At 40.0% G+C, this 13,702-nt stretch overlaps 1 protein-coding gene across 3 annotated transcripts in view; it reads left to right on the forward strand.

Annotated features, from left to right (window-relative positions):
* LOC111873411 overlaps window positions 1-13,008 on the forward strand; it is a 650,279-nt gene extending 637,271 nt beyond the window's left edge. For all 3 annotated transcript variants that reach the window (XM_033755081.1, XM_023868098.2, XM_023868099.2), the window contains exons 3-4: window positions 1,310-3,299; window positions 9,582-13,008. In XM_033755081.1, coding sequence (XP_033610972.1) covers window positions 1,459-3,299; window positions 9,582-10,887 — 3,147 coding nt within the window. In that variant the 5' untranslated portion in view covers window positions 1,310-1,458 and the 3' untranslated portion in view covers window positions 10,888-13,008. The remainder of the gene's footprint in view (window positions 1-1,309; window positions 3,300-9,581) is intronic.
* Window positions 13,009-13,702: the final 694 nt, after the last annotated feature.

The raw sequence follows: 13,702 nt of genomic DNA on the forward strand, positions 1-13,702 counted from the left end.
GCCATATTCAGGGCCGAACTTCATACATTGGCACCAGATAGATGCAGCATTTCCCTCCGTATCACTAATAGCTATCTACGAAATTGCATTATGCCACAACCCAGGAGACTACATTCTGAACATTCGCCGAGTGAAGACAACAGGACCTATAAACTGAGTAGTACTAAGAAGTCGACCAGGCATTTACACTGGGTTTCTCCTACATCTCGAAGCATGGAGATAGGCTGCATCTAATATCTTTGCTTTGTGCTCTCACCATATGTAGGGCTCTTACAATAATATGGTCTCTTTTCCAAGGAATTTGATTCTAGGTCTAAGGATTCATATTTTCTGGAATAGTTCGCAATCCATATAGGCCAGTAACTGTTATGCTCGGTGGCTTTCTGCTTCACAGGTTATACAGCAAAAATGTATGAATAGTGTATTGTGGTAGGAAGTCCCCATAAAACGATGAGAAATTCAGTACTCCTCACAGGTATCACGAGGCATTCAACAAGCTTCAAGACAATTTAAACACTAATAGTTCTGCCCGGACACGAATCCTAACACCATTCCAAATTGGATGAACCTCTATTGGCGTAATGAGATTTCTTTAGTTCAGTTGCCACAGTAAGAAAGTTCTCTCTGTTACATAAGTAGCCCAGACATACCAAACTGGCGTGAGCACGAGAATAAGAATGTTTACTTGCAGATTGTAGAAGCTCGCAGTGACAACAGATGCTTCTTTTGTTTTGTAACCTGTACATACTTCGAAAACATTAAACAAGATAGAGTTTGGGCAAGACAGAGTGATGAAGCTTACAGTCCTGTTGTACAGACATTCTTTTCTACAAATATATTATTGTTAATGTTATCATGTTATAGAGAATTTAATGCAATCTTATAACCCATCAGTTATGTGTAATGTATTTTATGGGTTGATATGTAGATGTTTCGACTTTCCATTCCTGCATCAGATTTTTAACATTTATTACTACACTACTATTAATATCATTATTATCATTATTCCATCAGCTTATTATAACTTATTTACATTAGTACAGAGCTGGGTAAATCAATTGTTCAAATATAATTTCATTACTTGAATTCAGTTACAGTATTTACCTACAAACAATATTCGATATATATATATACGAGTATATATATACATAATGTATTGGTATTTCGTATGACGCCATTCATACCAAATTTAATCATTATCATTATACATTCGACATATTATTTCTTCTAAAACTGTTTTTCGCGAATTCTTATATTATTTCCGTTGATGTTCGAAACGCTTTTTGACCCTGTGCTTCCTTTCCTACAGATTGGTACGCGGCTAGTCATCACGGCCCAAGAAAACCGTCGCTGCGAGCCACGGTTTCTCCACCTGGGCTCATTTTCTCACGATGGACTCGGAGGAAGAGGACCCGGCAGACTGCTGACAAGGAAGAGTCACTTCCCTGAGTCCAGGGCATGGACGCGATGGGCTGCTGGCCGTCGAGTCTGTCGAGTCGAAACCACCAACAAAAAGGAATCAAACCATGGCGTTGGAAGTTGCCAGTCGTTAATCCAGCCCTACCTTTATCTTTGGCATCGCCGCTGACAGTGCTTATCCTGACACTCTGCTGTCTTATAAGTGGACTTCTCGCTGATGATCCGTGCTCTGGACTCTGTGACTGTAAATGGAAGAGTGGGAAGGAAACTGCAACTTGTGTCAACGCAAGATTGACAGAGATCCCGAAGGGGTTAGATGCCGGGACACAGGTATTGAATCTGACAGGAATCAAATTAGGAAATCTCGGGAGAGACGCCTTTATTGAAGCAAAGTTATTAAATCTTCAAAAAGTTCATTTATCGAGATGTCGTATCAAAAATCTTGACCGTTATGCTTTTCGGAAACTAATTAATTTGGTTGAACTGGATCTGAGCTACAATTCGCTTTCTGCGGTTCCATCTCATGTCTTTGACTCGATTCCAGAGTTGAGGGAGTTGAAACTTAGTGGAAACCCAATACAGAGGATCCTTAACGACGCATTCATACGTGTCCCAACGTTGGTACGCCTGGAACTGTCGGAGTGTCTCCTGGGAACAGTGGAAGTTCGAGCTTTTTCGGGATTAGAGAATACTTTAGAATGGCTGAAACTTGATAAAAATAAACTTGTGAACGTGAAGTCTTCTACATTCACTGCCATGCAAAATTTGCACGGTCTAGAACTCTCCGAAAATCCGTGGAATTGCACATGCGAACTTCGTCCATTACGAGAGTGGATGTTCAGGCAGAACATACCGTACGATGTGCCTCCAGCGTGTACTCATCCTTTAAGGCTCAAAGGAAAGCCTTGGGACAGGTTAGATCTCGATGAATTTGCGTGTGTTCCCAAAATAACAGCTCCCGAGGCATTGACGACAGGAGTAGAAGGCCGAAATGTCACAATGTCTTGCAACATTGGCGGCATCCCAGAACCCCATGTGAAGTGGTTTTGGAGGAATAGAGTAATTGCCAATCTCTCCGGAGTTCCATATAGTAACGGTAGGAAAATTTATATGGTTCATGTTCATGACTACACTAGTAACCTGACTATTTTGGCAGCTGATATGCAGGACGCTGGGGTGTACGTTTGCACAGCTGAGAATAAGGCAGGTAAAGTTGAGGCTAGCGTTACTTTGGCCGTATTACGGCGGCCACCAGAGACGGGACTTTCCGGACGTGTGCTGGCCGCGAGCATCATTGTGGCGGCACTTTTCGTGCTTGCGTCATGTCTTATTGTGTTATGCGTGTGCACTCTACGACGAAGACAACAAGCCGTTGGCAGTGGAAGATGGCAAGGTCAGGTACAAAGTGGCATGACTCGAGGTGGCCGTCGTAGAGACGACAGTTACGAAAAGATAGAAATGAACCATAAAGAATCATCAATGCTGAACCATTCAGGAGGTGGTGTTGGGAGAGGAGTGTTACCAAAAAGTGGAAACAATATGTTGACATCAGGCCAAAACGCTGAGGTTGCCGTTGTGAGCCCAATGATGCTGAAACAGCGAACGAGGCACGGTGAGTACAGGGGCGTACCAAATGTTGACACCGACCTCGGGGAAGATGATGCAGATGATGATGATGACGAAGGGGGTTATGAGGAAGAATTAGAGACACCGACTCCCACAACCGTGGTGTCCAGCACGCGGGACTGCAAGACGTCGTGGAGTGGCCCACGGTCGTCGGATGATACGCAAAGTAGCCACAGTGAGATTCGCAGCAGCGCTCTTTCGGACTCGGTCGACTTGCACATCCCCAGAGGCGGCGTCAGCTACCTGGACAGCAGGTAAGTTCCGGAAAGCGATGAGAGTATGAAGGGTAGGGTCTCCTGGTTTGTAACGCTCTGTAGTTCAGACGTGGGCCAATATTTCGGAGGATCAAATAACCTCCATCTTCAGATTAGAAGAGAAAAAACAAACAAAAATCGACCTTGAAAACGATAGGTATGCGTTCCTTTGAAATGTCGAGATTCATCTGAACTACAACACATTACACCAGGGGGCTGTACTTGTTATAATCACTTATGGAAGAACCTCATAAGAGGGCGTGATTTCTTAAAGATACTTTTTAAAGGCGCGTCCACATTACTCATGCTCGTGCTCATGCTCTTGTGACTCGCTATGCTCGCAAGTAATGTGGACGATATGACAAGTCACGGGACAAGCAAATTTTAAATTTATAATTTAAAAACTATAGTCAATAAATGAAAATACGACTACAGTCTGTACACACTACAAGTAAATATACGGATCCTCACGCGCCGAAGCCTGGCGAGCAACTGAAGTAGTGTGGACGAAGATTTACGAGCACAAGTAAAAGCCAGAGGAGTCCGTCGACAAGCACAAGCCTGGCGAGTACGAGCACGAGTAATGTGGACGCGCCTTTATGCTTACTGTGCAAACAGGGTATTCAATAATTGTTCGGATATTGAAATTATAGATGCTACAATTGTTTTGGAATGCGAGTAGATTTAAAAGAAAATAATTCAAATGGAATTTTTACAGTGAAAAATTAGTGGATAATATTAAGAAGATCCTAGGAAGATATATTTTCATAATGGCAGGATCATTACAGTGGCTGTAGCTTTTCAGGTTAGAGCTGTTGAAATTTCGGACTACGCTGCCGAAATATTAGACCCATTTCCAAAGCCCAGTAGTTATAAATATAGTGTTTAAATGACGTACCACACAGACATTTCGTAGTAACATGATTAGGTCGAACTGCTGCTTCTTATGATATTAATAGTTTACCTATTTACAGTTCAAGCAGTCAAGCTGGGCTGATTATGATAGAGATCTAACGCGCACGGCCTTGAGCCGAAGGAAGGAGTACGTCCATGATTCGAATACAACTGTACCTGCATTTCAGCACTGTCACCCATTATGTCAAGAAGTCTAACGTTGCTCTTTTGTGCACGATACTTCAGATAATTGCTGAAATTTGTGATTCTGATTGTAGTCGAATTTTAATTGCTGATTTATAAGATTTTCTAATATCACTTGAATTGGTTTCTATGAATCCGAATACATGGTAATTGGGTCACATGTTATTCTCTTGACGTACACGTATTGTGGCGTATAGACCTGTTGCTAGGCAAAGATCTCGAAACAAACGAGACAACAGCCGTCCCTGTGCAGCAGTGTGGTAAACACGCCTATACAACAATAGATTTGTTGTTGGAAACGGTGTTATGCAACACGTTTCTAGGCATTTGAAACATCTGGACTATAACAATGGAAACGGTGATGTTCTCTATGTGGTCCGTGACGAGTAGTTACTCCGAGGACAATACGTGCCACCCAGTTAGTTGAAAGTCAGCCTGTGAAGAGAAGACTTGGAGGTTGGTGTGAAATGGCCGACAGCCTGGGTGTTAGTTGTCAGTGAGTTGAGAGTAGAGTTTTACACGGCAGAGTATAAAGATAGAACATGAGCGCGTGAAGCTGAAGAATCGCCATTGTTAGAAGCCGTTGCCAGGGAACGGTTGATGAAGGCACAGCAGGCTGGAAAAAGGTCTGGTGATTTATAAAGTCTGGAGATTAGAGACAGAGCTATAATTACTCATAGTTCCGTCAGATTTCTGTAAGTATTAAATAAAGTTATACATAAATTCACGCCCCGCCTATAATTGCACATATAGATCGTAACAATATTTAGAAACAAATACACAGATCGACGTATGTATAATCTGCTAGTCATGTTGCCTTCTACAGAACATTTCCATCAAGTCCACATGTGTACCTACGAATCTAAGAACAAGGCAGATTTTTTATTTGCGAAATCGGAAATGAAAAGAGAGTTAAGTTAGTAAGATTCTCATTATTATATTTTCGATTATTTATTCTCTGATGGGTTTTAAACAAAAGATTTTTATACTTCCATTTGTTCACCATGCGTACTATATGTTTCACCCATCAGGAGTTTCTTGATTTATTATCTGTAATTGTATTATATGAATACTTCAAATGAGAAATATATGCAGGATTTTAGTCCAAAATTTTCAAGAGACGAGACCAGTTCTGAGACCCTGGTGCAGATAATGTAATAGTATTAAAATATGTCTTAAAAGAACTAGTATACATACATATACCGTCACATTGGTGAATAATTAATTTGAAAATATGTGCAAGGAAAAGGGCTTGGATTAATCTGTGGTAACTATCCTGAAATTTGAGTAGAGGCACAGACGAAAACAGCAAACGACCACAATTTGAACACAAGATATTCCGAATAAGAAAAAGGAGTGCTTCCTTCTCCTCCGCGACACTCCGTATCACCTACAGTGTATGTAGTCTCCTGAGACTCTTTCACGTAGAGTTCCTCCCTTAGAGAAAGAACGCTGCCAATTAATATTTCCACGTGATTGAGTGACTATAGATGGGGTTTGGGTTGATAATTCGGTTTATTGAATATTTACAGATCGTATCTACAAGTAACTCTAGCACTATCGCTATTTCACGCGGTCTACATTTCTCTAGAGCAGGCACTAATTCTTTTCAATGTGCTGTGTCTTCACCAGTCATCTGGTGACGGCTTCCATACCTGTAGGTCTCTCAGCTTCCATGTTCCACGGCTTCACGTCCTCGCTGGCTGTCGTTTATCTCACAACTAGTCTCGCCTTTGATACGCAACGACTTAAAACAATGAAGGCTCTTTCGCCTTCCACGAGTCCGCCAGGGGCGACTGTCACATACGCCTCAGATTTGAATTCTTCTGCCTGTCTGTAGACTCTCTACTTGGACGGACTGGCTTGTGTGTCGATTCATAAGGTAAAGCCTCCTCAAGGATCGAAGAGAAACCACCTCTGTTGATGTGGGTGACGTGGTATCAAGTGTTCCATTGTATGTAGCAACACTGTCCGCCTCGTGCCGGACCGCGTGGCAACACCGCTTCCTGCAGCTCACTTATTGTTGCGTGACGTCACCGCTGTCGCGGAGACGTGTTTACCGAGTCGCACCATGGCAATGACTCTCCCTGGCTCTGCAATTTCGCCTTTCAGGCGTCATGTCACAATATATTTCATCAAAACTCGCAATTACCTACATAGAGTTCTCGATTGTTTTATTGACGAAGTTTCAGAACGCCCATGTTCCATCTTTATAGGTGTCTCGATCAATCACGTTTGCTGTCAACAGATACGGGTTTGCTGCTTGTTAAGGAAGATTAATTTTGCCTGGCTTTCCCCTTGTATTACACGATAAACTATGAGAAAGACGTAGCGTGACTTTAAGTCCCAACTCACAAAACATAGAGACGAAAGTATTAATAAACTATGCATCTGTCAGCATTTGAACAGCTATAAATAAAGAACATTAAATTAAACATTCTATAAAATAATTATCATAATTATAAGCGAAGTTTGCCGGTCACAACAGCCGCGCGGTCTAAGGCATGAATTGTCTTCTCTCTCTCTCTCTCGGACTCTGGAATCGTGGGTTCGAGTCCCACTGAAGACATGGATGTTTGGTGTGATTATGCGTTTATTCTGTACTTATGTTGTCCTCTGTATAGGTAGCGGCCTTGCAACCAGCTGATCACCCGTCCATGGAGTCCTACTATCTGTGAAAAATGATTACGTAACTGAATAAGAGGCCAGGGCCCTGAGTGGGCTGGGACAGCCATTGAAAAAAGATATAAGCGAAGTTTAGTTATTTCAGGCATCATATTCATCGGCCTCTTGAAGAATTAAGCTTCTCTTTTCATACACGCGTCTCTGTCGCAACCAGCTGCTACTTCGGAAATGGTGGTGACGGTTGTGACGGCGGTAGCCATAGTGGAGGAAGTAATTTCGGAAATAAAAACCGGATGTGACAGAAACCTGCAGAGGGCACCATGAAGGCAAACAGACTCTTGCCATCTCGTAGTCGCAAGACCAGAAATTTAGAAGAAGGCTATGTTGAAAAATTGGTTTAAGTAGCAAAAAATTCAGGTAGCAATGTGACATGTTTGAAGTTTTTATAAAATAAATAGTGAATGAGAAAAGAAATCTGTTATATCACTTCGTGGGCGACCCTTGTGTATATTTATATATACAGTATATTATTTAATTAGCACGGTCTTCAACGAGAAACATTAATCCATCAATTTATTTATTTAATCATTTATAATATATTGAACGATTGAACTAGTTCAGATTGTACAGCGTCGAGTGGAAGGATGAGCAATGAATAATGATTTGAAGTATGTGTTAATTTGATCTACCAATAAGGCATTTACCTTTAAGCACTGAGTAAAACCATGAAAATCCTTCGTCAGTTTACCTTGTCTTTGTGTCGAGATCTGATTTCGAAACCTCCCAGATACAAAGCAGCGGTGCTACACATTAGAACATGAAGTTCGGTTTTATTCCTTCAGTAATTTCTTAAGTACTTATTAGCATAAAGTGAGTAGTATGTAACTCTGACAGTAGCTTTAGAAAGACGAAATGTGAAAACACATCCCATGTGGCTTTTAATGTAGTGACGCATTTTCAGTAATCTTATAATGAGAAATGTCTGCTTTAAGACAAAAGGAATCAGTGCTTAATTACTGATATGTTGTCACCATATATGCCTGAAACATATAATTAAGATATAATGGTGTCACCACATATGATTGAAACATATAATTAAGATATAATTGTGTCACCATACATGCTTGAAACATATAATTAAGATATAATGGTGTCACCACATATGATTGAAACATATAATTAGATATAATTGTGTCACCATACATGCTTGAACCATATAATTAAGATATAATAGTGTCACCAAATGTGATTGAACCATATAGTTAAGATATAATGGTATCAAAACATATAATTGAACCACATAATTAAGTATATCAGCATAAAAGAGCGAAGTAGACCATAATTAATAAGAGGTACGATTTGCAAGCTATTTCAGTTTGAAGGTTTCTCTACATCTTTCATCCATTACGGTCTGACCGTTCTCAATTTTCTTCTATTTCCTGGCTTACGCAAAAAAAAAAATTAATATTTTAGTGACTTTGGTTGACCCATTCTAATCACATATCTTCTTATAATTAGTAGCCTCAGTTAACTGTTGTTTTTGCGATGAGCGGTGTGGTTGTTACGTATGAATAATCGCTACAGGTACGCTGTAATTTCACTGTCTTTCAGTTGAAATATAGAAGCAGGTTTCCAGGCCTAGGTCCGTCCAGCAGTTTATGTTCGTAACAAAATTAACATGAACTGTATTCCTCTGGACTATACCACAGTGCAGTGGATAAAATCGTGTTTGGAAAGACTCGTTGCTTCCGTTGGTATTATGTTATTCCGAAACACTTGTGTCCATTTAACAATACCACACAGCNTTTTGGAAAGACGCGTTGCTTCCGTTGGTATTATATGTATGTGATGTATGTATGTTATTCCGAAACACTTGTGTCCATTTAACAATACCACACAGCGTTACGCTCCGGAAGACTAAAACATCAACATCAACTGCCGTGTAATAAACGTAAAAAAGGGTAAAACTATCCCTGTAACAGACCGTGGAGGTCCATACGTTTCTGAGACTTCGAGGCTCCCACATTTTCTAGACCGTTCTAGACAGTCAGCCCAGCGGCCTCCGTAGGCTAGGGGTAACGTTCCCACCTCATGACGCAAGGTACGCGGGTCGTGGAATTTTTAAGNGCGACCCAAGTGTCATAATATGGCTGGAAGGATTAGGTCAATTGAAAAATCAAATGACCTCATCGGCGACCTTCCAGCTTGTAGCATAATACTTCAACCAACTACGTTACCGCGTGATCCTAACTGTCATATAATAATAGTAATTATAATTTAGGCCATTTTTGTCATTTCATAATAAAGGGTATCTACAAGATAACTGAAGCGGCAATGTTTCTTACATGCGAGAGATTCTCTTTTCGAATTTCTACCGAATTTTTCAATTCCTCCGGTCCAATACCAGGATAAATCAGGCCATGCCCTTTTCCTTTTACATACTTCCCAATTTATTATTTAACATCTTCTGGTTACTTGACGCTGTGCAGTATGAGTTACTGATTGCAGCATTACATAAACTGCAAAGTGCATGTTAATCCAAATTATTTTCTGTTACAGAGAAGACAGGCTTGGTTCCGACGAGACGAATGCAGACTTCCCACAGCAGCAGCAAAGTGCGCACAACACTAACGTAACTCAACAACCGGCCCTAAGCAGAGCCTTGCTAAGAGAACTGGAAGACCTAACCTCACCGCACTTACTCCAGCAACACGTCATGAGAAAACAGACAATAGGCACCAGTGGGGGTAGTCTATATACCTCAGTTCCCCTAGATAGTGACTGTGGAAGTGGAGCTGACATTCGGACGGGTTCAGAAAAAAATTACCCAGATTTGTTAGAGATTTCACCTTATAATTTAAACAGCGGTGGTGTTAGTGTGGGTCCATTAAAGGTAACAGATAGCTCTTTCTGTACTTTGCCTCGAAGACGAGGCGGTGCTTTTGAACGTGGTTCCAGTGGAAGAGGAAGTGCTCGGTATTATAGAGGTTCTGAGAGTCAGTCACCTTTGTTACCGGAGAGTCAGTACGGTAGCAGTGGTGGTGAAGGCAGTGGAGGAAGCAATGGGTCTATACCACGAAGATCATCTATAGAATCATATTCTTCGTACTATCCACTCTCTGCAGCTTTCGGTGCTAAGAAACATCCCAGCATAGGACAACAAAGGTCAAGTAGCTCTATGAACTTGGCATCTCCGGCTGTCTCGTCGATAACAACGGAAAATAACTTAGGTAGTGAAGTGACGGTTCTTCCAGCGAGAATAAGAAAAAACCCAAGTTTACCAACTTCTCCTGACCTTGAGAGACTTCCTGCTTCGAAGCCTACAGCTTCAGCGACACCGCTTTTAAATTTAATGACATCTGACACTCTCGGTGTTGGCGATTTCTTCCCCCCGTCTGCACCGTCTGCTGCCTCTGTACCTTCGACTGCAACAAACACATATGATTACCATGCAGCACAGCTTGAAAGGTTTCTAGAGGAATATCGCAGTTTACAAGAACAACTTTGTAAAATGAAAGAAACCTGTGAGAACATCCGTCAACAGGACCCCCCTGGCAGAACAGCTTCTGCAACAACTCCAAGCATATCACGGTTTGTGGATCCTCTCATGTATACAACCGGGGTGACAACCCCTTCAGGATCCGACGATAGTAACAACCCTAAATCAATCCTAAAAAATAAATCATCCGGCGTCGCCGTTACAGCAGCGTCGGCGTCTTCACCCATGGGTATTGTTGCAACTTCCCCTATCGGCCTTGGCAGCTCGGGCGGTGCTGTAGACTATGGATCCGATCTGCCACCGTACTGGTTGCCTAGAAACACGCTTCTCAGAAGATTCAGTGGCGGTGATTTCTATCAGAGCTGAGACAAGTTCTAAACGTTGAATAAAATTTGTTGTGTTTCGTGGTTCAAAGAATAACGCTATTGGAGTGATAATATTGTGAATATGAATTGGCATATCATAAGTAAGTTCCAGAGTTAGGAAATATAATAATTTCTTTGTTATAAGATTTATCCGTAAGGAACAGCGTCGATATATTGACAGACTATATCGATATGGCCCTCAATCTAATGTTCATCCTTTATCAGAAGATGATAACAGAATAGTTGTTTTATTACGAATGCCGGAATGCGACATTAATATCCGTAAAAATATACTCTTAGCCCATTTTAAACCAATTAAAAGTGAAATTATTTTAAGACTGGGCATTTGTAATGAATTCATATTATGATATATTAGACTTAAAGATGATGACAATATGAGACATTACTTATACAGAATACCATTGTTTAGAAAGACATCCAAACATTAAATTAATTTTATTTTATGGCTCTTCTTCATATATTAATATTCCATGTGGCGCATATAAACACTAAACAAACTATATATATCATGTTTGTTAAAATTTTTACGAAGTTATAATTTAAGGTTTGTAGTTTTCTAAATTGACACTTACAGATATGTCTCAAATAATACTACATATTCCGAAGATTTGGCTTTGACTAAACTGCAATTTTCACCGCAGTAATTTTCATATTTTTGTTCCTGAACGACTAAACCACGACGGAAATACATAATTCATTTCTTACTTTTCGAGTATGATATATTATAACACAGAAAATAGCCAACAAACATCCACCTTCCAATAACGAATTGGCTCTAAATATGTTAAATACGATTATTTTATTATCTTTAAAGGAATTATTCGGAGAACAATGCAAATATCAAGAGTATGCTTTCACAGAAATATCACTCTCATAATGTAACCTGATGACAGGACGTTTTTGACGTGTTGGAATTGGAATCTGTTTGTGTTACATTTGTTGTTGTTAAGCTGCCGAAGTGTTCCAAGTGCGTACCAGCTGAAAGAGTGTGTCGATCGGTTGGGCAGTGAACTGAAATATTATTATGAGTGTTTTGAGCTCGGTTGTCAGTGATGTTTCGTAATTTCTATCAGACACGAAAGATTGAATTGTGAACAATAGACACCATGTTTCTTTCGTTTATATGTTTGTCTGTATGAATGTGTTCCATGCACTATCACCTCTTGAATCTTTTTTAATCTCTTCCTTATACACGACTATATATATGTGTTGGGGTCATGATTAACCATATCGACCCAATACGGTTACAAACTTGAAAACCCCTTTTGCTTCACAAACAGCGGATAGTAACAAAAAATTGACTTCGATTATAATTTAGCAAATGCTATATATTCTTGAAATATCTGTTCTTTTGTATTGTTTGTCGTTTAACGTGGTTCGGTTACTACTCCATGTTCTCTTTTATTATCCACTTACCATGATCTTTAATCAGTGCTTTTTTATTTTTAAGTCTCGGAATTTTACACTTTCACACACAGTCACTTCGAAGAACTAAAAATGTGTCATGGTTAATGTTACTACGTCATCAGTAAATTGATGTACACAGCCAACTGTGGAGTTTAACTTCAAACAAATTTTGTCGTAACTTTAGTCATTATTTTGCATCTGAATTATAAGAGCTGTCATCTGAACGTGCCTGAGCGAGATCTGCATCAGAATAATTTATATCACAGTGAGATATGAGGTTACGACCTTCTGGGGATATGGCGCTTTGTATTCTGGTAAAAGGTTAAAAACATCCCTCGAAATCGTCGCTAAATTACTATCAGACTACACGGAGTCAGAAGATCATATTCATCATCTGATGTTATGATTCTAATTCCTTGTGCCGATATTCTGGTATTCAGTATACTTCTATATAATTTCAGAGTGCATATATAAGAGTGGTATAAATATGCAGATTTGGAAGTAAATTTTCAGATTACGTAATTCCGAACAGAAACGCCATGATCACTCTGAAAGTCGGAAATATTTTTATTATAAAAAAAAACGAAACATTGCTGTTAATAATGATGTTAATAGTTGAATAAAAGAATGTACCCGAAAACTCTATTAAACTTCTTATGTTAATGATGCTCTTCACTGTAGCGTAGTTGGTTGAGGCACTATGCTAAAAGACAGAAGTCTTCAGGTTCGATTCCCGATGATATAATTGGATTTTTCAATTTCCTTAACACTTCCAACCGCATTATGATATTAGGGTCGTCTTAGCCTCTAACAGAAATGAATACTAGGACTCTTCCTGGGGTAAAGGGGGCCTGGTGTGAAAGGGTGACAACCTCACCGCCATTATAATAGCAATACTAGACAAGTGAATTATCTTAAATAAGTATAGAGGAAGAGATTAAAATAATTCCATCCCTCAAAGTTCTTCCCTATATCACTGATGTGCTCTAAATTGTCGTACAAATTTCGCAGTAACTGATATGGAAATACGGAAATATCTGCATAGTTAAAACATATAGAAGAAGAGGGAATATTGTTTGTCACCACGCTGGCTAAGAGAAATACGCTACTCTGTCATGTGACACGGTGTAGTTTGATAGGTCTTACAGACATTTCGGAAGAAACTACTGCTTCCTTTTTCACCACACAAGAGTTTCATCTAACGTGAAGAAGGAGGCAGAACATTTCTCCGAAACGTCGTAACGATCTCCCATACTACACGGTGTTACGTCACAGAAAGCTATTTCTTCATATTGCAAGGATTCTACAACTACAGTATTGTACCTAATAAACACTACAGTTAATTGAAATGCCAACATTTTAAGATTTTTAAAACTACGTTGTAGACG

The sequence above is a fragment of the Cryptotermes secundus genome, unplaced genomic scaffold (genome assembly GCF_002891405.2).
Source record: "Cryptotermes secundus unplaced genomic scaffold, Csec_1.0 scaffold22, whole genome shotgun sequence".
In the NCBI taxonomy this organism is placed as follows: domain Eukaryota; kingdom Metazoa; phylum Arthropoda; class Insecta; order Blattodea; family Kalotermitidae; genus Cryptotermes; species Cryptotermes secundus.